At 48.7% G+C, this 23,305-nt stretch overlaps 8 protein-coding genes across 8 annotated transcripts; 2 read left to right on the top strand and 6 right to left on the bottom strand.

Annotated features, from left to right (window-relative positions):
• Nucleotides 1–1,357: 1,357 nt before the first annotated feature.
• Nucleotides 1,358–3,308, bottom strand: L3040_006217 (uncharacterized protein; the record flags this gene model as incomplete). The annotated part of the gene is made up of 2 exons (XM_007292335.1): nt 1,358–1,691; nt 1,738–3,308. The coding sequence occupies 2 exons, from the start codon at nt 3,306–3,308 to the stop codon at nt 1,358–1,360; spliced, it is 1,905 nt and encodes a 634-aa protein (XP_007292397.1).
• A 495-nt stretch (nt 3,309–3,803) lies between these two features.
• L3040_006216 (uncharacterized protein) lies at nt 3,804–4,770 on the top strand (the record flags this gene model as incomplete). The annotated part of the gene is made up of 2 exons (XM_007292334.1): nt 3,804–3,894; nt 3,944–4,770. The coding sequence occupies 2 exons, from the start codon at nt 3,804–3,806 to the stop codon at nt 4,768–4,770; spliced, it is 918 nt and encodes a 305-aa protein (XP_007292396.1).
• A 1,581-nt stretch (nt 4,771–6,351) lies between these two features.
• Nucleotides 6,352–7,081, bottom strand: L3040_006215 (uncharacterized protein; the record flags this gene model as incomplete). The annotated part of the gene is made up of 2 exons (XM_066156927.1): nt 6,352–6,496; nt 6,810–7,081. 2 exons carry the CDS (start codon nt 7,079–7,081, stop codon nt 6,352–6,354), a joined length of 417 nt encoding a protein of 138 aa, XP_066011338.1.
• Nucleotides 7,082–8,535: 1,454 nt separating this feature from the next.
• L3040_006214 (uncharacterized protein) lies at nt 8,536–9,371 on the bottom strand (the record flags this gene model as incomplete). Its single annotated transcript, XM_066156920.1, has 4 exons — nt 8,536–8,687; nt 8,732–9,023; nt 9,150–9,231; nt 9,340–9,371. The coding sequence occupies 4 exons, from the start codon at nt 9,369–9,371 to the stop codon at nt 8,536–8,538; spliced, it is 558 nt and encodes a 185-aa protein (XP_066011337.1).
• A 1,183-nt stretch (nt 9,372–10,554) lies between these two features.
• L3040_006213 (uncharacterized protein) lies at nt 10,555–12,228 on the bottom strand (the record flags this gene model as incomplete). The annotated part of the gene is made up of 4 exons (XM_066156918.1): nt 10,555–10,746; nt 10,834–11,219; nt 11,310–11,683; nt 11,822–12,228. The coding sequence occupies 4 exons, from the start codon at nt 12,226–12,228 to the stop codon at nt 10,555–10,557; spliced, it is 1,359 nt and encodes a 452-aa protein (XP_066011336.1).
• Nucleotides 12,229–13,126: 898 nt separating this feature from the next.
• L3040_006212 (uncharacterized protein) lies at nt 13,127–14,661 on the bottom strand (the record flags this gene model as incomplete). The annotated part of the gene is made up of 4 exons (XM_007292330.1): nt 13,127–13,153; nt 13,208–13,855; nt 13,939–14,129; nt 14,178–14,661. 4 exons carry the CDS (start codon nt 14,659–14,661, stop codon nt 13,127–13,129), a joined length of 1,350 nt encoding a protein of 449 aa, XP_007292392.1.
• Nucleotides 14,662–19,505: 4,844 nt separating this feature from the next.
• L3040_006211 (uncharacterized protein) lies at nt 19,506–20,513 on the bottom strand (the record flags this gene model as incomplete). The annotated part of the gene is made up of 4 exons (XM_007292328.1): nt 19,506–19,975; nt 20,031–20,114; nt 20,162–20,273; nt 20,322–20,513. 4 exons carry the CDS (start codon nt 20,511–20,513, stop codon nt 19,506–19,508), a joined length of 858 nt encoding a protein of 285 aa, XP_007292390.1.
• A 667-nt stretch (nt 20,514–21,180) lies between these two features.
• L3040_006210 (uncharacterized protein) lies at nt 21,181–22,700 on the top strand (the record flags this gene model as incomplete). Its single annotated transcript, XM_007292327.1, has 4 exons — nt 21,181–21,560; nt 21,613–21,721; nt 21,766–22,102; nt 22,150–22,700. 4 exons carry the CDS (start codon nt 21,181–21,183, stop codon nt 22,698–22,700), a joined length of 1,377 nt encoding a protein of 458 aa, XP_007292389.1.
• Between the last annotated feature and the right edge of the window lie 605 nt (nt 22,701–23,305).

Here is a 23,305-nt window from a genome sequence, read left to right as displayed (position 1 = left end):
GATCTTCCTCGGGCTCTCTCGACTCGTCTTGCTCCTCCTCACCTCCACTATCTCCTCCTCACTACTAGAGCTTTCTCCGTTTCGTCCCAGCACCCTCGTCTCGCGCACTCTCAACTTCTCCGGTTTCCCAGCCTTCCCCTTCGGCGGTCCGTAAACATACTCCACTGCCTGACCCCCTCCCTTCCCCCTGTCCCTCCTCCTTTTTCCATAACTCTCACCCGACCTCCCCTTCGACCGCAGCGTCTCTCTTGATTCAGAAGGCATTATCTCGCTTTCAACAACAACTTCGTCTTTTTCTCCGTCTCGTCTCTCATCCTCGAGCCTCTCCCTCTCAGACCGATCCACCAACACCACCCTCCCTCTCCGCCTACCCTCTGTCCTCCCAGCCTCACAGCTCCGTGTCACCTCATCCTCAACCCGCCATTCGTCCCCGGCCCCTTCATCTGCGTGTGACCCGCGCCGCCGCCGTCGGCGCCCCTTCGAGTCAATCGCATATGAGGATTTCGCCATTCATTCGACATTCATTCATTTGTTCGAGCCCGACCCGAGCGTTGGGCTCTGTCAGAATGAGGCCACGAAGGGGGACAGACGGACATATGTTCGTGCTGGATAGGCGGCGCGTAGGCAGGTGGGTTCGACGTGGCGGGTCCGTACTGGTATCGGTTTCGGCTGGTGCACGCCGGCACGCAAGCAAGCGTGCAGATCTGCACGAAAAGAAAACAAAACGAAAACGAACAAGGAGAAGAGATGTACAATCTGGCGCAGCGCGTCTTCCAATTAAACTTTTCTCTTGGACTTCACGTGTAGCTAGACGCTTTTTTCCTTCTTTCTTCTTTTGTTTCTTTTCCGTCTTTTTCTTGTCAAGAGGATTTTTGATACAAGGGCATCCATCGTTGGAAGCTGTGTTACGTTGCTATACCGACTGGGATCAAGCTCTCCACGACATATCAACGATTAATTACTTTATTACTCATATAGACCCCCTCATTTTACTGGTCGGGGAATCAAAACTACTGAGCGTTTGGACTATGAAAACGAACTATCGAATATCTCATATGTAATCGCTTCTGGCGTTCCCCGGTTGTGTTGTACATGAAGAGTAGGTTTCACCGCCACGGGCTTTGTTTGCAGCGACCCGTCGAAACGCGATTTACAAATTAGGAAGGATATGCAGGGCTTGTTCACCACTTACATACACCTTTCTCACCAAGCCTGCAAGCGAGAAAGAATATCTTCATGACACGCCATGCTTTTTGAGCTCCGACGTGCTCATTCTATTCTATCTAGTTTCCTACAGATCTATTTTACAATGCGCCTCCCCTCTACCTGCTCCCACACCTCGCAATCCCTCCTTTCCCTATTCGGAGATTCTCCACGCCCTGAGAGGCAACGCCTGCAGTCTCAACGCCGCAGGCTTGATATACCCCCAAAAAGTCACCACACCGATAATCACACACACCACGTTCATCACGTAATATCCATCCGTCGTGATATTGCACGTACCGCCGCCTTGGATGCACCTGTCTTTCTCGGCGCTGGCGGAGCAGGAAAAGGCGTTGGTTACGAGGGGCCCACGGAGGTTTTCCGGAAACTTGAAGCCGACCCCGGGCGGAATGCAAGAGGCTACCGTGAAGGCGTCGACGAGTTTGAGGACAAAGAAGCGGGGAAAGGTGCCACCGAGATTGGAGACCCTGTATCATGTCAGTCGGTTTATTACAGAGTGACGAAAGATCATACGTAGCAAGCAGAGTCATATAAGTCCCTCCAATAACAGGGTCTGCGATCCGAGCATGGAATGCCGAGACAGCAACGAACATAACCGTGTTAGTGAAGGTCGAGAAAATATGTGATGCGATGACTACGAGTAGATACCAGGTATCAACGCCCTTAGCTGGGAATATTACGACCGTAATTTGCGCCAGTACGGCTGCAACAAGACGACCTATGAAGCCATAGCACCAGAGCCGCATGGGCGTATAAGTTGTTGACCATTTTCCAGCATAGTATCCGAGACCGATCTCGAAGGGAAAGTCGATGAGGACGGTGAGAGCGAGATCTTCCTGGCTGAACCCCTTGTCAATGAGCTTAAGATTTGTAACGCCGTCGTTGGCTTGGAAGCCGATTTTGGCGATCAGGTGGATAATGATGATAGTCTGGATGTTCTTCAGCTTCAAGACTCCCCACATGACCTTGTACACATCCCAGATGCCGTCCTCGTTCTTGGTCTTCTCCTCTTTCTTGAAGACCGCAAGGCCGATGGTGACCAAAATATATGCCCATCCCCAGAATGTCAGATACCCTGCGAGAGTCATGACACCTTCCGTTGAAGGCGATGATCTAAACCATTTGTTGGCGAAATCGGGCGAGTTGAAGGCAAGGAATACAGTGTATGACATGAATTGGCCAGCAGTTAAGCCAACCGTCTGTGCTGTTGAAGCGTACGAGATATTGCCTGGAGTTAACAAGGTCAATGCCCAGCCATCCACAGCAATATCTTGTGTTGCACACATGAAAACCAGGAAGAACCACCATCCTGTAAAGCCCCAGATCCCAGCACCACCGTCCGCACCAGCTGTAGCCATCATTTCCTTGACGTTTGACCCGAGCCAGAGCATACCAAGCCCGGACATCATCTGAATTGGCATGATCCAACTCTTCCTTCGCCCGAACTTTGGACTCCAGCATGCATCGACCACCGGACTCCACAGCAGCTTCAGCGAGTATGGGTATGAGGCCAGGCTGAAAACACCCAGCGCAGAATACGACATGTGCGGCTTCAGCAGAAACGGCACAGATCCGAGTGCCAGCCCCATCGGCACCCCTTGCAAAAAGTATAGGAGAACCAGCAGCCCGAAGTTCTTCTGGTCCTGTAATGGCAACTGAGAAAAGCCATGGTTATTCAAGGTCGGGGATCCTGGAACTGGGTCATCCAACGTAAAGGAGTCGCGGGACATCAAATTCGCCGTAACATCAGGGGACTCGAGTGAGGCATTCTTGCGCCTGTATTCCACGTTGTTGTTCATACTGCCGCTCCCGCTCGACCCTCCCGAGGCCTGCCCTTTGGGATCTCCGGATCGCTGCCGCCTGGATTTGGCAGCCATGGAAGGATCTTCGTCCTCAGACGAGTCTGTTGCGAGCAAACGGTGCTGGTCCTCGGGTCTATCTGCTGCTACTGCACCGGCGGGGTCTCTTGTGTAACGTGGGAGATGGTCGAGTTCTTGCGCGTGAGGATATTGCGAGTCGTGGTCCTGGATATTACGACGAGGGGGAATGGATATCGAGGGGAGCGTGTCGCCGAGGGAAGGCATACATGTATTTGTGTTGGAGGGACGCAGAGCTCTAGAGACTTCGTAGCCTCTAAAGATCTACGGCACCGCGCTTTGTTTGGGCAGGCAAAGTCGGTCGGGGATAGGTGTGGATCACTCTAGCGAACGTGGCCTCTTCGGTCAACGAGGGGCACAGGAGCCGGGCAAGGAAGGGAAAAAAATAGAAAGCCAAGATGGGCAGGATGGGAGGCAACAAAGACGGGAGTTTTCAGAAAATTGGCAACAGCTCAATGCGGACTTATCGATTGTTGAAAACAGATTGATATGTGAGATGAGAACGTGGTGAAGGCAAAACGCACACGACTGCACCTTGTCCTGACTGCTCTTCGTATCCTGGGCTGAGATCCATCACGTGATCTGGCGCTGGGTGCGCACATCAAACCATAGACGCGGCGCGCTCTATTTTGACGACGGCAACTCATTCAGTACTACAGTATCGGCTGAGTCTGCTACATCAAGCACTTATCATTCGTTATCATGCTTCTCCCAACAGACGCCCCTATCATAGAAGAAGATGATACGGTCGGCGAGCGGCTCGACAACGAGATATCCTCACTTCGGGAACAAAGTAAACATCCTCTCCAATGCTCATTCATTTGCCCTGCTAACAGATCCAGTCCTTGCTCTCAAAGCCCAACGAAAACTCCAGGCATCAACAATTCTCTCCTCCCGCCACACCCGCGTAACCCTGACCCGCCTCCTCGCCTCCCAAAAGGCCCCCTCCTCTCAGTCCTCCATCCCAGCAGACGCCGACCCCCTTCTCGCAGCCTCCACCGCGCAGCTGGCCCACAAACAAGAGAACCTGTATCGGACATGCGCAGGCATCACCACCTTCCGCGTCCAGGATCCCGATCCAAACTCTGTCGACGGTGGCAATGTGCTGGGCATCAGGATCGACGTGTCGAGCACAGGGAGATTCATACGCCCCTATTACGTTATGCTGAACAAACCCTGGAAGGGCTCTGCACTGCTCCGTGTGCATCGACATACCTTCCCCCCGGCAATTCCGCTCGCGGCATTAGCAGAGAAACATCTACCTCACGGAAAGGGCAGCGTAGCCATGTCTGCCCCAGACGGGGCGGGGAAGAAGCAGGATCTTCGTCGTTTCGTTAGAGCCCTGCGAAGAGAGGTGATGGGCTATCATAATCGAGTGGCCGTAATAAAGAGTCTGCGGCGGGAGTTCAAGCTTGATGAGAAGGTCTCGAAGAAGGGGAAGGGCAGGGAGAGGGTAATTTCTGATATCAGCGCTGCTGACGCGGAGGCCAAGCAGGTGCGGATTGAGTGGGCGGATGGTAGGATTGGACGCGCGGTGGTGGACGAGAAGGGGGAGATGAGGAACTGTGTTGTTATTGGAGAGGATGGGCGGGATAGGGAGACGGAGAGAAGAATTTCGAGTGGTTCTATGCAGGGTATTGGAGAGAGATTGAGGGAGAGTATGTATTGATGATGTGCGTCTTGGTGTTGGAGTTTGCTTTAGGTCTGGTAGATACCCGCGGGAATCGCAGTCTGTTCATACCTGGCCGCTTCGATCAAATGACCGTGACCCGAAGCGCTGGGTATGCAGTGATAGTGGAGGCAAATGGATAGGAGGCGTTGTTGGCGGGAAGGGAGTAAAAAAGTCGAGTTGGAGAAAGGGGATTATGAAGGTGGGTGTCAAACTTGAGGTAAGGGCTTGGCTCTCTTTCGACGCGCAGAGAGCGTATGTAGGTTAATGGGAGGAGTTACAGTAGTTGCATTCGTCAGCCTTGCTGCCTCCTATCCTTACGCGAGATGGCCATTTTGTTGATGCAGGCTTTGGACACTGCATTTCTTGGTTAAGGGAAAGACACGCATGCTATGGATCATTTCCTCAACAGCTCATATCTATCTTACCACCGGTCCTGGTATCACTCACTGGATGTCGACCATACATATTTCGTCCTAGGGCGAGGAAACATGATAAGATTATTCCAAACACAACTTTACAGACTTCTGAATAATTTAATGACTCTAAAGTTTCTCTGAGCCCTACTCTGTCGTGTTTCTGAAACGATATGTATTGTTATACTCTCATACTGCTGTCCTCGTCACTTTACTTTTACCTTTCAGCTTCGCCACCCCCACCATAACCAGGTGCCCTGCTCACCGTTAACTTCGAAATGAATCGACGGCGCCTCCTACAATATATCTTCAGCGCCAGCACAGCACAGTTGACGTAAAGGGCAGTCGTTCTCCACCGCCAGTATGCGAATTAATCCCATACGAGACGGCCTGGCCAGCTGTCTCAAAGACACAGAAAAGCACTCCTGTTTGGGACGAAGCTTTCATCTCTGTCATAAAAGTACCGAGGATTTAGTACAGCGAGAGCTAGCACCGGTAGCCGGTTATGAAGATGGTGAGGCAGAGGAGGTAGCCTTCGGTGTAGCGGGCGCCACTACTTTCGAGAGGTGTCAGTGCTGGTTCGGTATTTATGGAGAATAAAGAAGATCTTACTGTTTGTAAACCAAAGGTGCTGTTCCGGTGCCGAGCTTTGGGGTACTCGATGCGGATCCCGATGAAGCAGCCTGCTTGCTGGATAGGCCACAAGGCGAATACGATCCAAGCTTGTTGTAGCTGAGAGAGTTTATTTCATTTGAGGAGCTTCCCGTATACGCGACTACTATGGGGTCCATGACGGTCACACACTTGATGGTTCTGCATCTTTGTTGCTGGACTGCTGGCCAAGCTCGCCAATGGAGTGTTTTCATTGGCTCAACAGCCGAGCCCCTGAAAGCCGGTTCGGCAAAATTTCCAAGTCTCATCCCTCAATCCTCACCATGAAAGCCAACAGAAGACGGCCAATTTGATCCAGGAGCAACATAAATAAGCTCAACGGCCTGAAAATTAGGTAACGAAGAGTCACTTACATCCAAGTTCCTATCCCGTTTGTACTGCGGACATAGAGCTAGCCCCAAGCAACAACCGTACAGATGTTTGCCAATTCCGTCATGTCGACGTGGTATTTTTTCAAGGCATCCTCGACATGCTTAACAAGATCCACTTTCTTCTACTCGTATACCTTGACGTTCAAGCCAAGCAGATTAGGCAAGGTCAAGTTCTCCTTCTGTTCCCAATTCTTGATCGAGGTGAGCATCAATGTCGAAGCTTCCTCGCTCCACTTGATCCAGATACTCTCTCTCTCATCGTTGTCGCTGAGTGGGCCCGTCAGCTTCTTATATATCCAGGCCCGTAGATCATCCTGCGTGGTCCTTTGAAAAGCTCAATGCTAGGTTTGATTATGTAACAGCCAAAAACAGACCTCCAAAGGGCGGAAAGAAAAGACATAGCTTACGCGCGATCAAGTTTGAAGTAGATATTCTTCTTTTCAGCTCAAGGCTTCACCGAGGAGCAGAATTTTAAGGAAATTCAAAACATCTAACAATCTCTCAAAACGGCCATAGTTCCTCGTACTCTAGCACGATTCCGAAACATCTGATACCCATCTGATATTTCATACATTCTCACTCAACCCCTGCTCTACATAGCCAGCTATGCTGCTCAGCGCCGACCTTCTTCATTGCGATCTTCCACTCTTTATTTGAACGCTCCTCCAACCAAGTCTTCACGTACTCCAACAGCTCGCCACGCAAAGCCACGAAACCCACCTTTGGCCTTGCCAGAAAATCCCGGGTTTCCATGTCCCTGCCCTCTATCCACTGCGTGACAGCTCCAACCAGGTCTCCCGAGACGCCCCAATGCATGTCCGCACGCCTGAAACGCAAATTCTGCATATCCATCTCGGGATCAGCCAGAACCGGCGCTTTGCAAACCAGCATGGACCCAAAGCGTCCATTATTCCCCCACTTCCCATACCACAGGAGCCTCTCAACTCGAGTGCCGTAATACTCTTCCCACAGAACGACAGACAGCCTCGTATTAGCCCTTCTCCGCACCCGTGAAGTCCAGCGCAAAGACATCTGGCCCGCCAGCGACCAGTGACGTCTTCAGCGAGACCTAATCCAAAGCATAAGACGGGTTGATCTCAGGCCACTCCAGGCTGCCCGTAGCTGATTTCCGGCGTCATTCGAAGCTGCTGATCCATTCTTGGATTCGTGACACACTTCCTCGCATCTGGGATTAGATCCCTGTGGTTTTCCGTCGTCAGGCTCTGATTTGAGAGAGGATGGATCCTGACTCGTCTTCCTATGTACCTGCGAGAATGTACCTGGTGATCCCGTGCATACATGGCCAACGAGTACTTCCCCGCACCGTAAGATAGACACAACCTCTTGCTCTCGGGCTACCGGTGGTGATAGCCGTTTGGGAACTTGCAGAGGTAGTCCAAAGCGGTATGTTCTCATTCTGGATGCGCTCCGGCATCCTGAACGGTGATTTCTGCATCGCTACACTCGATGTTATCGATTTCGATATCGAATATCTGCTCCCGGTAGATGTAGAATATCTGTTGAAGAATTGCCCCGGCGCGTTAGAAATTTTTTCTCATGTAAATTTTCCTGGACCACGGCATATGGGGCGGCTTGGTGGGCTTTTGGGAATTCTTGTGAGCTGTAGAATGTCCTGTGCTTACTACCATCTCCGAGCCTGGGGCATCTTTACAGACGAGGCAGCAGAAATTGGGATTGACATTTCTCGCATAGGAGCCACATGGTCCGCCTCCCATAGGTGTAGTTGCTGTGGATTCAGGCAGCAATATTCCGACGGGTTGGTCCATTATTGGCGGGTTTCGGTGGCCAAGTTGGAACTTCTTCTGCGGTTCAATATTCTGGCGATGGGAGGCTCTGGAGCTGAGTCTGATATTACTGAAATAGAAGAAAGAGAAACAGGAGAACATGATCTTTCAAAGAAGAGGAAGGATCAGGATGGAGAATACTTGAACGATATAAGCTCAAAGTGTTACAAGACGCTGTCCATCGACCGCCGCCAAGCTATTTGGGCACACCTACAAGATTATCAGTAGAACACTATATTTTCAAAAGGGACTGTCCAAGAACACAAGACAGACAAGTAGACGAGCAAATGGCACCTCTTGATTCCAAGGTCATCGCAAGGAGACAAGTTGTTGCGATGGAAAGGGAATTTTGCAATATCCTTTGAAATACTGCCAGGATACCGTCACCATCATCAAAGACGCATTGCATAATTCAACCCAGAGGAAACACAAAAAACGAGCAGCCAACGCGCAGCAGAATTCTGAATATCTCCCACCCAAGGACTCAAGCTACGGGGTATTCTAGTTGTCAACGTCCATCGTTTCCTCCGTCTCGGCAGCGAGGAGCTGGGAGAATCCGTCGTGAACCACTACATTCGTCGCTTGCCTCTTGCGTCTGGTTGTGTGTTTATTCTTAAGCTTCACGCGCTTGGTCGTCGCGGCGGCGGTCTTCTCTGCAAGATGATTAGCGGATGGCTTCACTGGGTGGGGATAATACCACCTGCGGCCTTAAGCTTCTTAGCCAACCCACCGATGTTCAACGTGATGCGTGCCTTAGGTTTGCAGAGCGGAGGACCCATGGAATCGAAGACGTCGTCTGCAGCCTGAGCCGGGGGGATGTATGGGGTTGTGTAGGAATCAAGCCCGCCGATCTTCTTGGGTGCTTGTTGAGTTTGAGCAGTACAGGTGGTGTTCGAAGTGGTGGCGGTAGCAGCAGCAGTTGGAGTGGAGGCATCAGCAATTGTAGAGGCAGCAGCATGCGAGTTCTTGGCTTCCTTCAACCATTTCTTCTTCAGTATCAGCATTGTATTTCACACAACTTATAGAGCTGGGAATTTATCAAGAGCTCAGCCCTGAAGAGCGCCAAGTCTCAAAATATTGAAGGTGAAGGGATGGGGGATAGGAGATACACATACAGGCTTCTCCCCATTGCGCACCAGACGCACCCCATAGCCGCTGACATATCGCGGAGGCGCCACGAAGCTCTCATGTAGAGGACTTGGGAGAGAAATGTGAGCTTCATCGTCGGTCTCGTCAAATGCTGGCTGATCGAGCGATTCGCGCACTGGCAGAAGGGGGTAATCCGTATTCGGGTGGAAAGCTTACCAGTCGCATGCTACTGTATCTCCTTGTCCCATTTTGACGGTCGTCGATCTGTCATTCAGAGGTGTTCGGAGTTGAGTTTTTGAGAGGTCGGGATGGTAACGTTAGGATAGGTAGTCTTTGTTTGGTCGGGAGTCGCGTCAGGAACCCCAAAATCGACTAGTGACATTTTCGGCTTAGCGCGTTCAAGAGATTTAGCCTTGCGGCGTCCCGATATGACAATAGCCATCTTCTGTAGGACCGTTCTCAGCCCTCTACCACCAGGATTTATGCTTTCACTATTTTCTTTGAAAGCAAATCGATTTGCTCATTCTATGCCAGCTTTGATTCCATCGACTGTCCAGGGGGTCTATAGTTAAGCGAGCATGTAAACAAAGAAGTAAGCAAGGGTGAAAATATCAACAATACATACTAATGTGATCCAAACAAGCCATATATATGTATCATAGTGAATTTGAACATCTAGGAAATATTTTCTCACTTCTCTAAGACCAATCGCCGGTTCAATTGCTCTAGAAAGATGTGTAGTTCCAAAAGACCACAGCTCTCCTGGAGATTAAACACTCAACAGCCTCTGGGGTCTCAGCAGTCTAGATAGCCCTTAATTACTCTCAACACTGCAAGAAATTATCTGATATCCTTTATTTCACTCGAGAGCTAGGGAAAATGTCCTCTCGCAACCATAGAATTGTAGTTCCGTAGAAGCTCCCCTGGCCCAGCCCCTGTCCCGTTGTGATCTCCTGACTTGCTGTCTCGAAAAAGAAAAGAATTTTCAACGCAAAACCAGTCCTAACATTCCATTTCAGAGCTAAATCGATTATGGAATCAGTCAGCAGCGGATACTCTTTTAGATAATGCTCGAACAGATTGAAAGGTTAAATTCTTCTCCTCCAAGGAAATGTAGAGTAGATCCGAAGTTGTTTACGCTGGGCTGATTGACAACCTTTGAATAAAACGCGGTAATCATGCTAATACTTGAATAGTTTCCCGTCAATCGTTTCACGATGCTATAAGCAACATCCACAAAAAATGGGTTTGCCTCAGATGGATCAGAATGGAGGTTTCATTATACCACGAAGGGGCAAGTAGCTATCGGATCTATGCATCCAACTCGACCAACTTACGAGGTGTAAGTGAGCCAGCTACAAATTCTCAAGACCACTCAGCATTTTCAACCCTCCCTCACGCCTTGACCAGAACGATATTTTCTTCAGCAGATTATTTCTCGCAGAAGCTCTTGGAGTCAGGGTTCAGCTTGAAGCCACCCTTGCCACTCTTGTCGCCATTGCTAAAACTGCCCACCTCATCGATGTGCCGCTGAATCATGTAGCTCAGGTAGTGTACCAATTCATCCTTGCGCAATTCGAACTTGTAGCGGGGTAGCTGGAGGAGATCCGCAACATTGGTGCCCTGCAATCAGAGTAATCCAAGTCAGTAAGTCTCGTGTCCTCGCTCCTCAGAGAAGTACTCGTTGTGGCGTCAGATGATAGGACTCACGTATTCTCTCTCCCACTTCCGCGTATCACCAACCAAGTTCCCCCCAACATAGTGGTTGAGACGAGCAAGCGCCCCGGTGCCGTTACTCATCCCAAGACTGGCCAGGGTCTTGGCGCGCATCGAATCTGCGGAGCCGTAGTTGGAGGCTGGGAGGTTGGGCCGGCCGCGGAATTTCTGGTAGTTGTCGTAGTCGTCGACTGACTGATCGAATCCGTAGGTGGCGCCACAGAGATCGAAAGCGTAGACACCATGGCCGTCCTTCAGCGTGATGACGTAGATGTAGTGGTTATAGACAGAGCGCCCGACCTTGCCCTGAATATCGACGGAGACGAGATCTCGGCGCTGAGTTGGAACCACGCTTTGCTCGCTCATTCCGAAACCAAAGTCTAGAGTCTTCAGTTAGACATTCGCTCTCTGCTAGGTATCTATCTATACGTGTGTATAGACAAGAAGGCGGGGGAAACTGCAATGCTTACCTGTCAAGAAGTATACCAGCATCTCATGCATCCAAGTGACAAACACAGGGCTTGCCAGGTGCACCAGGAGTGCCTGCTTATACTCCTCTCCAGCTTCATTGTCCACAAATAAGTGCTCTGGGAATGGGTGGAGGTGATCAATATCCTTGAGCATAGGCTTGTAGCATCCTGCCTCTTCAATATATACTCTCTCATAGTTAAAGTGCTGTTTCTTCTCGATGCTACAGATTGGTGTGTCAAACATCTTCTTCCTGTAAACATAGAAGACCTCCTGCAAGATTTCTCCAACGCGGTATGTGGTTCGCCGAGCATTGAGTAGCTTGCAAACATGTTTGTGGCGGTCCCAGTCGGCAACATTGCATTCAGTTGAGCAGCTGGGAACAGAAAGTCAGTATCGCTTCTAATTAGCTCTTCCACGATCTAGGACATGGTCGCTGTTGTTCGCCGTAGATCTCAAGTCCCTGGTGCTTCTGATGAATGGGATTGAGAATCGAAGGTCAAAGCAAACTTACTAGTACATGTTATCAAAGCCAGCTACATCACAGCAATTCTTGCAGACGTTCTCCGCGGGCTTTCCGCATTTGACACAAGGCTGCGTATTGGACGTGGAGTTCATGTTGAAATTTGCTCGGGGATTGAACACAAAGACAGGATTGCTCCTATCTTGGCAGCTTGGGTTGTAGCCATAGATCGGCTGATTGTGGAGAGTCTGGGAGGCCTCGGTGCCTGTGAGAGAGGAGTAGGCTGGCATGGCAAGATCTTGCTCAGTCCAATCTCCATGAGGGGGACAGGATCTGATAGCAGCTTGCATAGCACGATGCAGCTCCTGTTGAGTCTGGCAGGGTTCGGGGTGATTACTGTCATCGTAGGAGTGGTAAAAAACCGGACGAGCAATGAAAGGGACACGCCTAGGTTCCATATTAGCGGCTTCGTGCTACGATCGAGCTCACAGCGTCGTCGCAGAGGGAGTGAGAGAAATAAGGTGTAAGAAGTGAGCGTGGAGAAGTTTGTGTCAAAGTTCAGAGGTGTAAAGATCGCGCAAGACCCCAAAATCGCAGCCTTGTGGGCGAAAAGTTCCAGGAGACTACGAGCTCGCCTATTGACATCAACAAAAAGTGACAGGGATTATTCTTTATGGAAAGCCGAGGCTGTGTAGATAGCCCCGTGGATTTTTAGAGAAGCGAAGTTGCTCAACTTTTATTTATATGGTAATTCTTTCGTTGCCGCTTGCCTCTAAGTCTTTGACGCTTTTATCATCATCTGGGAAAAAAGCATCAACGGGACTTCACCTTCAACGGCCAAAAAGGGTAGATAAAAAAGGGTTTGTTTACTTGTATGCCCACCTTGTCTCTTTAGTCAACTTCAGGAATCCGAACTGTTCAACGTACGAAACTCAGCACTAAATTCAAATCCTCTTTGATCTCAAATTGACCGATGAATCGATCAGTAATGCCACGTCGAAATCTCTTGTCAGCGCTATCAAACCCGTATACCGCCGACTTCAAGTTGATATCTCGCGGGGTCTGGTATCGACGATTCGAGTCTGAAGGAGAAAATATTTGAGATAAACAGGCCGAGGAAGAATCAGTTTAATGCACTGTTCCGCATGACTTGGATACCAGGAGAGGAGGAGCACATGTATAATAATTCGGCCAGTTCGGAGTTGAATCGATCAGTACAGAAATAGAAGCACAGCGGCATGATATAGTCGGACAGAGATCGATAGGATCAAGATTGTATTTGTTGAGACACGCTACATCATCACCAAGACTACCTCTGCTCTGCAGCTATACTTTCCTCAACGAAAATATCAACATTCACGTATACCAGGTGACCTCAGGAATCTAATCTCTTGTCAGTACTCGCAGCGCAGAATTCCACTCAGAAGAACAGCCTACCTTATCCAACAACACATATTCGCCCAACTCCCTATTCTTATACGCCACAGGATCGTGCAGCGAATGCGTCCTGACATCCCTCCAAAACCGATCCAGCCCAACCTTCTTTCCTGTCGCTCGACTGCCCGTAACCTCGAACACCCCTGATGTAACCCTGAGCGCCGTATCCGTCGTCACCACCTTGACACTGGCCACCCACTCCGCGGCATCGCCTCGCTCCCTCTCACTGATCGTCCTCTTCTCGCCATGCTTGGCATACACGTCCTCCGAAATCACCTTCCCAGCACGGTCAGCCAGCGCCTCAGCCGCTCTGAGATGGGCAAAGAAGTTCCCGTAGCGCTCAAGGATGTAGAACTCTTCCGTGGGCGAGTCTTTGTTGTCGCCGCCGTAGGGCCAAGCGCGTGTCGCGGTGGTGGTGTACTTCTTGGCGAAGTCGAGGGAGCCTTGGGCGATGCCAAGATAGAAGTTGGAGAAGACGAGCTGGATGGTGGGGAGGAGCAGCGTGGCGAAGGGGATGGAGAGGTATGCTGGGTCTGGGGCTTTGGTGTTGACGTCCCAGCCCAGGGCGTCGGCCCAAGGAACACGGATTTTATTGATGCGGACAGAGCCGGATTCTGTAAGACGGAGACCAATGTTGTTCCAGTTGTGCTTAGGAAATAATGTTAGTTCATTCTTCATTCTTTCTGGGTAGGGAAATTCAGAATCGGGGGCGGATAAGGAGAGGGACCTACTGCGAACTCCATGCCGGGCTGAGCGGTGGGAACGAAGGCAAAGATGTGATCGTCGGTACCTGCGTAGACACCTTCCAAGACAGTAAGATCCGATATAACGCCACCGGTATTGAAATTCTTAAAGCCATCAAATATCAGCTCGCCACTCTCTTCGGTGATGCTCAAGTCATTGTCCCGGGGGTTGACAGCACCTTCGTCTGTCAGTAAGTTACTCCCAATTTAAATCCAAGATGACTTACCTCCAACAAAGTAGTTATTCTCAATAATCAGTTTCTGGATTCTCTCTTTCTGCTCCTCAGTCCCTACCACGTTCGCCGTCGTACTCCACAACAAGTGATACCCCAACAGCATGCCCAAACTCCCATCGCCCTTCGCCACCTCTCGGATGACCCTATAGCCAACCTCCCAGCTTTGTCCTCCTCCATCGAATTTTCTTGGTCCAAGAACTTTCAAGAGCCCGGCACTCTTCAAGAGTGCAACTTCTGCTCTGGGAGACCTACTCCCAATGTCTCGCGCAGCAACATCTTGAGCCAAGATCTCGCTTACGTGGCGAGCGCGCTCGATCCACCCTTCCGGAGTGGAAGGGAGACCGTCGCTGGTGAACTTCTGGTGGAAGATATCGTAGACAACGGGATCCGTCGCAGGGTTGGGCTTGATCTTCTTGGCCTCTGGCTCGACAGCGGCTCCATTACCAGCTGCCAACGAGGTGCGTGTTGGTGCCATAATGTTTTTCTGTTTTCACTTGTCGATTATCGAGGATATAAAAAGCGACAGATTAATGGTCAAATATCTCAGAGATATGGTGGGGCTGTAATAGAACACTTGAATGAATATATCAGGTTGAATCGTAGATACAGCTGAGCTGTACCAAGGGAATGATGCAACTCGCCTGTCTATGTGCGCCATATTCCTTCGCCTGCACCTCGGAACGTTTGATCATCCACTGGAGAAAGCTGGTATGGGTTACGTGATGCGGTAGCTGAATTTCCCGCATCAAAACATCCCGGATCGTAGAAGTAGCTGGTGCGTTGATAGACGGGACTGGACCAGGGTCGACGACCACGATCACGATCACAATCACGATCACGTCAGGCTCGGGCTTCGCACTCGCGGCACTTGGAGAAAGCGATACAAGGAAACCGTAATCTTACCTGATCAAAGAAGCTCAAACCTTTTTTTAACCGAGAGCTCACAGGTCCATTGTCAGTGAGTGCACTGACTATTGGCCTTATATACGTCCAAGTGCTCTATGCGAATTTATATGAGGTAGAGAGAACAAAAGAGAAGTTGGCAAAAACATACAACAGCAGGTATTCGCTGGTGGTCACCCACCCAACTACTAATCTGCCGATCTGAGGCTTGTGTATGGCAGAGCGAACGGGATGCCCAATTCTCCTCAGTCTATGGTCGTATGTATCAGTTGGGGAAGTATCTGGTATTGTATTGTTTAAGAAATCTGCTCCGGTTTTCTCCTTTTCTCAAGATTCGATGGAGGCTGGTTCGGTAAACACCAAGTTGGAAGGGGCGCTCTGTCAGCATGATCGAGCTGCTCCTCGTTCCCAAGCGCGGTAGTTAATCCTTTACAAAGTGAACTAACTACCCAAAGACCGAGCCCCAAAGACTCCTAAGTTAAAACAAAATGTATATCGATCTTCATATCCAAGCCAATCCAAGGCTACTTGCCCATTAGTCAACATGTACCGGTACAACTTACAGTACCCCAGAACAAATAATACACAAACATTTATTTCATACTAAAACTTTTCTATTTAAGAGCTTAAATTTTTTAACAATTGTAGGCTTTGAAGGACATATAAAAATCAGAAGCCTTTAATAAATACGAATAGCTTATAACTATAAAACGGTTTTTAATCTATATTATCATTTAATAAAGTTAGGTAAAGCAGAAAGTATAGAAAGTTGGCTTTCGCTTAGTATTTAAAGTTAACCTTGCAAATTTTTAAAAGGATTGAAGAAAAAGAAACCGAGGGGGACGATTTCAGCTCTTATCTTATGCATCTAGTTCTATTAAATAAGCAGATCTAAGCTTAATGGTCCAATCAATTTGTTCTTCGAAGTTGGGATTAATAGATTCTGATTAATATAGATTTTCTTTTCGAAGTATTGACCTTTAGCTTTGGTGCGAGAAGGGGGTTTATGCATTATAACATCGTTAGTACTGCACCTGAAGGACTTCCACAGCGTCTCCGAGACCCCCTCCCCCCGCTCCCCTTCTACATCTACACACAATACGGTATATCCAGTTCCGCACCACCTCCAAGCCCGTCCCAAACCAAGGGGTTGCAATCACGTCTTTACGTGCATCGATTGCACAATGCGCACCCAGTCTCTGTCCAAGCCGAATGATGCGACAATAAACTTTCTCGGCGGCAACTACTCGTGACTCCACAATACTCTAATAGTGGGCCTTGACGTCGCAACTTTTGGGGCCCTTCCTTAAAGTGGGCGAAAAAATTATGTCCCGCGAAAAAATTATGTCCCGCTTCAACGCCAAAAATCGCGAGGAACGTAGACACTTCAACAACACTTCAACACAACATTTTCCATCAAACATTGACCTACGTACCCAAATAAAAATGAGCAAAAAACGCGCGCGCGCTCTTGCACCTCCTGATCTTAATTCTGAATACTAGAAGCTCTTAAAAGCTTCTCAACATAAGCGAATACAGTTAGCATTCGAATAGCTCCTCGAAAACCCTTCCGAAACACTTCTTACTGCGAGTCGCATTCATATAATAGAGAAGCCTGATACTTTAAAGCGAAGATGGAATAAGTATCAAGCTAAACAAGCTCGATTGAAAAAGGGGAAAGCGCTACAAGTAGGGAGGCTTATAGTTCTATCAGCAGCACAGCACAAAGCTGTTTTGATCTACGCCGCAGATCAAGCAACTAAAGGAGGGAAAAGAGCTACTAAGCGTATGCTTTATCGATGCATTTGCTACCTTAAAATACAAGAAAATAAGCCAGAACCTTCTTAGCGTTAGTTTCAATCTTGGTTAAGAAATACAGCAGAACTCTATGCTATACGGACTAAACCAATCGCATCTTATCGCGTCGATATGCATACCGAGAAATCTCTCTCCAACTGGTTCTATACCGAGCTTGTTCTTGCTATCCAGTTCTGCGGAATTAAGCTTAAAGATAAGCATAGAATCGCAAATATAGATGAGAAAGGCGCGCGGATTTGTATGCCGGCCGAAGAAGAAGTTATCGTACCTATCGGAATCAAAAAGATGTATACAGGAATCTATGAAAATCGACTATCCGTAACTATGATCGAAGCTATTCTTGCCGATAGAAAAGCTATTCCTCTAATAATTATTATGCCCGGAAAGCAAATTATAGCGTCTTGGTTTTCCGAAAAGATGACTAGACATGAAGTTGTCACTGTTTCCGAATCCGGTTATACGAACGATAGGATTACTATAGAGTGGCTTAAGCACTTTATTAAGCATACCGATCAAGGACCCGATAAACCGTAGATGATATTATTACTTGATAGTCAGCTTTGCCACGAAGCTTCAAATTTCATTCTATTAGCTAAACAAAATCGTATATGGCTTATCAAATTCCCTTCTTATCAAACTCATCTTTTACAACCTTTCGATGTCGGCTGCTTTCGCACTTGGAAACATAATCAACAATGTGCTATCATGGATGCTATTCGAGGCTTCGAAGCTGAATATACTATCTCATCGTTTATGCGAGACCTTCTTCAAATTCGCGAGCAAACCTTTACAACTCGGAATATCAAACACGCTTTTCGAGATGCAAGAATGTGGCCGATCAGCTTTTCTTAAATTCAACGCAAATTGAAAGAGTATAGTAAAAAGAGTAAGAAAGAGGCGGGATTGCATATACTCGAGTACGGAGAAACGTCTGATCTTGAAGAAGATGAATATTCTTTTTCAATCGATAAGCAACCTGACGAATTACCTCTTCCTGCGCTACCTCGACCTCCTCAATCTTTTCAAGATTGCGTAAAGCAACTCGACGATCTGAACGATAAGATCAGAATAGCTCTTTCTTCTCCTAGCCGCCAACGCTTCGATATCGCGAAACAAGGTACCGAGACTTAGTTGTTACGAAGAAGCCTTGATCAAGCAGAACTCGATAAAAATCAAAAGCTTCAGCGCGATACACATCGGAAAAAGCTGATTAAAAGGTCGAGTTTGCAAACGGGAGAGAATATACTAGCTTCTAAAGCACTCGAAAAAGTCAAGGCTATAGAGATAAAAAAGCAAGAAGCTAGTCTTAAGATAGCGAACGCTAAACTCAAGTCAGCAACGATTAAAATTCGAAACGATCGTTATAATCAAGGAGTTCTTAATCGGAAAGCCGAAAAAAAGCGAAAGAAATAATTAAACGAAGCGTATAAGCAACAAAGTCGAGGGATTCCTATACACATTCCACCCGAACGAGAAGTCCTTATTCGAGACCGCGAAAAGCAACTTATAGCAAAAGAACTAGAAGCTAATAATATTGATTTGATTTCTTTTCGAGACGCAGTTGTAAACGAAAAAGCTGCGTTAAAAGAAGTTCAAGAAAGAGATCTTGCTACATTCGCGGACCCTTCGTATTCAATCGATCCTTAAATCCTTACAAAGGAAAAACGCTTTCGAATCAGACAAAACCCATTATCTTGCATTCAAATTAGCGATGACGACGAAGATGAAAGATTAAATACCTTACTTTCGTCTCCTTTAGCAAAAATGATGCTTACTAGGTGGGAAGAGCCTGAAAAAGAGCTTGAAGAGAAAGAAGATTCGATATCGATTCGATCTGTAGCATCTCTTAATTCAATTCAAGGGACACGCGGTGAAATAATTTTTTCGTAGCTTAATTGAGAATGAATAACATTATTAAATATATATATATATATATTATTGCAACGTTGTGAGCAATGTTATGAGCAATATAAGTGTCTACGTTCCCCGCGATTTTTAGCGTTGAAGCGGGACATAATTTTTTCGCGGGACATAATTTTTTCGCCCACTTTAGGGAAGGGCCCCAAAAGTTGCGACGTCAAGGCCCACTATTACCTACCGGTACTCTGTACGGAGTACGGTCTGGCCAGGGCACTTCGCTTTGCGCAGAAAAGCTTCTTTTTGTACAATGTCAGAGCTTTGGCAGGCTAAGAGGGGGGAAATGGGGAATGGGGAATGGTGGCCCAGGTGATCGGCGCAAGATTTGCAGAAAGAGATTGTACCGTATCACTGGGTCCATCAGCAAACAGCAGACGGCCTTGCAGACAGGGCTTTGCCATTTCGTACAATTGCGATGATGCGTGCTGGGTATTGCCCGGTATGAGAGTCTGAGAATCTTTCTTTTTTTCTTTATTTCTTTCTCCTCGGAACAGAGACCGGAGCATGACCGAGGCGCTAACGCCATGCCATCGAAAAGAATAATCCAAGTCGTAGCATGAAAGAGTTTCCCACGCTTGAATCTTACACTTTTGGATATCCCAAAGCTCCTGCTCTCTATCCTCGAGTCCAGTCTGAGTACCACGGCTCTTTTCCCCCTCTAAAAAGTCTCTCTACCTGCTTCTACTCCTCGCCTTTGGTACCCAGCCCCTGTTCCCCCTCCAAACCCTGAACATCCCCCTCCGGCCTCTTCCTCTCCCTCACAAAGAACCTGCTCGTGTCCCCCATCGGGAAACTAAACCCGCACGCAGTCTGACACATCAGGTGGGCCACCGTGTAATACCCTAGCATGCCCGCGCAGAACGCAAACGCGCCCGCCGCTTTGTTCAGCGCGACGCTCCTGTCGGCAGCCCCGTCAGCCGCAGCGAAGTAGGCGGCTGACACCAGCGCAAAGGCCAGCTCGACGAAGAAGAAGATGCCGATGTAGACGAAGTTAATGGGGAGGGAGCCGATGAGGAAGAAGGTGTTGAGGACGGTCCACATCAGGACGAAGAAGCCGAGGGCGTTGTTGTAATCGGCCGAGTTCGTGCCGTAGGCTTCCGCGACGCCGAAGAAGGGCGTGATTATGGCGCCGAACCCGCCGTAGAAGAATCCTTTACAGGGAATGTTAATCGTGATTTCGGCTGGATAATTTTAGGTGTGACTGACCGAATGCGCTGAGAACCGTGTAGCCGAAAGAATTACCCAGCACGAGCTCCCACTGCGCTGAAATCACCATTCCGATACCCGCAACTTCATTCTGTCAGCTTTTAAAAAGGAGATGGGCTGGTGAGACGTACCAAAGAAGAAGTTCCCAATGAAGACATTGTTGGTCGATAGCCCCCTCCATTGCATCAGCGAAAACGACAAGGTGGTAAGCGTCGTTGAGAAAGCTCCAATAGCCAAAGCAGTCTACGCGTCTCGTCAGTGGAATTTCCGGTGACCGTTGGATCGACTCACAGGACTACCCAAAGTGCTCTTCACAGTGCTTGGCACAAAGAACGGGTACGGCTTGCCGGTCAGAGTCGGCGAAGGCGTGAGGCTTCCATTTGCGGTGGAGTCCTGCGTATGTGGCGGAAAGACGTTACGATTCGCCTCTTCTAGAGTGCTTTGCCGGACGACATTCCGGAGGATTCTGTCTTCAGACGACATGCTGATAGATATTTTGTGGCTGCAGTTATATAAAGCGATTCGTAGGCTGTTATCATGGGCTCCAATGGATTAGCGAGGGATACATATCAGATGGAGGTGCACCATCCGGCCCTCTCTTTCCCCAGATCGCGTGCATAGGGCAACGTAAGGCGACATAATATCCTTGATGGGGGTAGGCAGGGAGGAGGCCAGTTTTCTTCGGGGATATAACTGGTAGTCATCTCGATAAGGGATTGAACGACCGGTACCTAGGCTTAGGACTTCGGTTCACGGAGTACGGATAGTTTCACGAGGCGAGAGGCAGGCATCAATTGCATGAAAGAATCTTGACTTCTTAGGTCAGCATTATTGGCACGTACGGGTCGTGTAATCGTATCCTGCAAAAGTCGTGAACCTCTATCACGCCATATTTGGCGAGCATTACTCATTCGAATCTTCGCAATCGAAATTAAGATAAAAAATGCGCTCGAACAAACAGTTCAAGCCTTGGTATGAACTTTCATTTAGTATTTCTGTTTATCCAGCGATCCGTTTTCAGGAACGGACTTGACATTCTGCCGTGACATTGTGGCTTTCTCTTGATCGAACTTGGTACTTTACATGTGCGAAGTCCATATTATATACCGACTTACTGCGCATGGTTTCACGATTATCAAAAATTCAGAAAATGGCTTCAACCACAAAGAATGGGTCGAAGAGGGCTCACGGGCTTCTTGACTCGGATCAGATATACATATCACAATCGATCGAGCATTCTTTGACACCACCCGAGACTCCGCCATACGAGAAGCATGCCACAAAACCTGTGCATCCATGGCCCGAACCAGAGACCGCCCCGGAGGCTTCAAATCAAAAACGGAGAAAAACTTTGGTTCACGACGAAGTGGACGATTTCAATGTCTCACATCAGGATGTGCTGCTTCTCCATGCACCGAAACAGCGATATGCACATACACAACAGCAGCCCATACCGGAACTGAGAAATGACAGGGAAATGTTAGTTGCAGTCGACGCGATCGGGCTGAATCCCATCGACTGGAAAGCTCCGTATGTATATTGCGAATCCTTATTTAGCAGTGTGCATGCTGATGTTGCGCAGTGATTTTGGCTGGGGACTTCCGGCTTTGCCCTGCATCAGTGGTCGGGATCTCGCAGGGAGAGTTGTGAAAGCACCGAAACTGCAATCGAGACTTGGCAAGGGGGATAACGTGAGTATTCTGGCGCCTTGAAAACTCGCCTGCTCACTTTTCAGGTTATGGCGATCTCAACAGACTATCGTGACTCGAGGAAATCCGCCTATCAACAATATGCTGTGGTATCGGACTTCAACGCTTGCAGACTTCCAGATCATCTAGGTCCTACAGATGCTGCACCGCTTGGGGTCGCTTTTGTAGCCGCTGCATTGGCACTCGGAATTTGTTTGGGTTTGGATTTCGGTCGCGGCAATGAGCCTCGTGGTCCCAACCTATTGCGAACTATTCAATCCCTGCCTCGAGAAGCACTACCCAAAGATATCCAAGGAGAGTGTTTTGACAACATCAAGGAAAGCGAGAGAGCGAAAGCAGGTGACTGGATTGCCATTTGGGGAGGTAGGAAGGCCCCGATGCTCACAAGAACAAGTAGCTAATGGTGCCAGGCTCATCCGCAACTGGTTGCTGCGCAGTACAACTAGCAAAACTTGCCGGCCTGAAAGTTATTGCGATCATCGATGTTGCCCGAAGCGGTGAGCGAATGCTCAAGCATGGGGCCGACCTGCTGGTGGACCGACTTGACACGGAGCGAGCCATCGAAATCGTGAAGGGTATCACCAAAGGCAGGCTGCGCTTCGGGCTCGACACAAGAGGCAGAGAGAGCGCGGCTATGCTTGCAAAAGTGATGCAATCGCAGACAGATGACCAGGATGGCAATGCTCACGCTCGAGCTCATCTTGTCGGCCTGGTAGCAGTCCCCAAAGAGCCAATAGACGGTGTAGTATACCATTCGGTGCCTATCAAGGCCTTTCATGAAGCGCCCGCCGTGGGAGAAGGAATGATGGTTTGGTTAGAGAAGCTTTTGAGCCAGAAGCTGATACACACCCCTGATATCGAAGTTGCTGGTGGTGGTTTGGAGGGCATCAACGCGGCTTTGGACAAGCTTCGTGATGGAAGCGTCAATGGACCCAGGATAGTTGTGCCTCTCACGGCCTAAGACCGAGTCAAGGGTCATAGGATAGACACTTCGGAGTAGATCGTGGAGACATAGATAGTTATTAAGGGCAGATCCAGGTGAATAAAGACTCTGATCATGAGGCTCCTCGTGTTATTGACGATGATTTCGTGACGATGGAAGGGGACCGAGTTGTTTGCCCGTTTGCACGTTTGCTCGGAGCAAGGTCTGGCCCCCGCTAAGCGAGCTGCCAAGATCTCAGGTTGGTTGCGTCGCTTCGGCAATTCAGACGACAACCCATCTCCAAACATCACCTACGCACAGCTTCGTCATCTTTCTTTGATCAGTTCCTGGGGTACACCAAACTTACTTTTCAAAACTCAAAAACATCGATAACCAGATGTATGGCACAGAGTATATTCATTTTCGGGACCGGATGGTGTCTTGTATCATGGCGGGGCTGGATTGCACCATTTTGCGTATGGGGTAAACCTAAACCCACCCAACTCCCCCATTTTCCCCACTACACCAGAAGTACCAACCTGGTCTGAATTTCTCAGGAGCTCTCCCCGGTCGGAAAGCTCTCGAATTCTTTTGTCGTAGAAAAATCCAACTTTCCTTGCGTACTTTCCGTCCAGATCTATCTC

This window comes from Drepanopeziza brunnea (genome assembly GCF_022702325.1).
Source record: "Drepanopeziza brunnea f. sp. 'multigermtubi' strain 214-2 chromosome Unknown ctg10, whole genome shotgun sequence".
Lineage (NCBI taxonomy): Eukaryota > Fungi > Ascomycota > Leotiomycetes > Helotiales > Drepanopezizaceae > Drepanopeziza > Drepanopeziza brunnea.
Note: the sequence above shows the minus strand (reverse complement) of the source record. Positions and strands in the feature narration are given on the sequence as shown.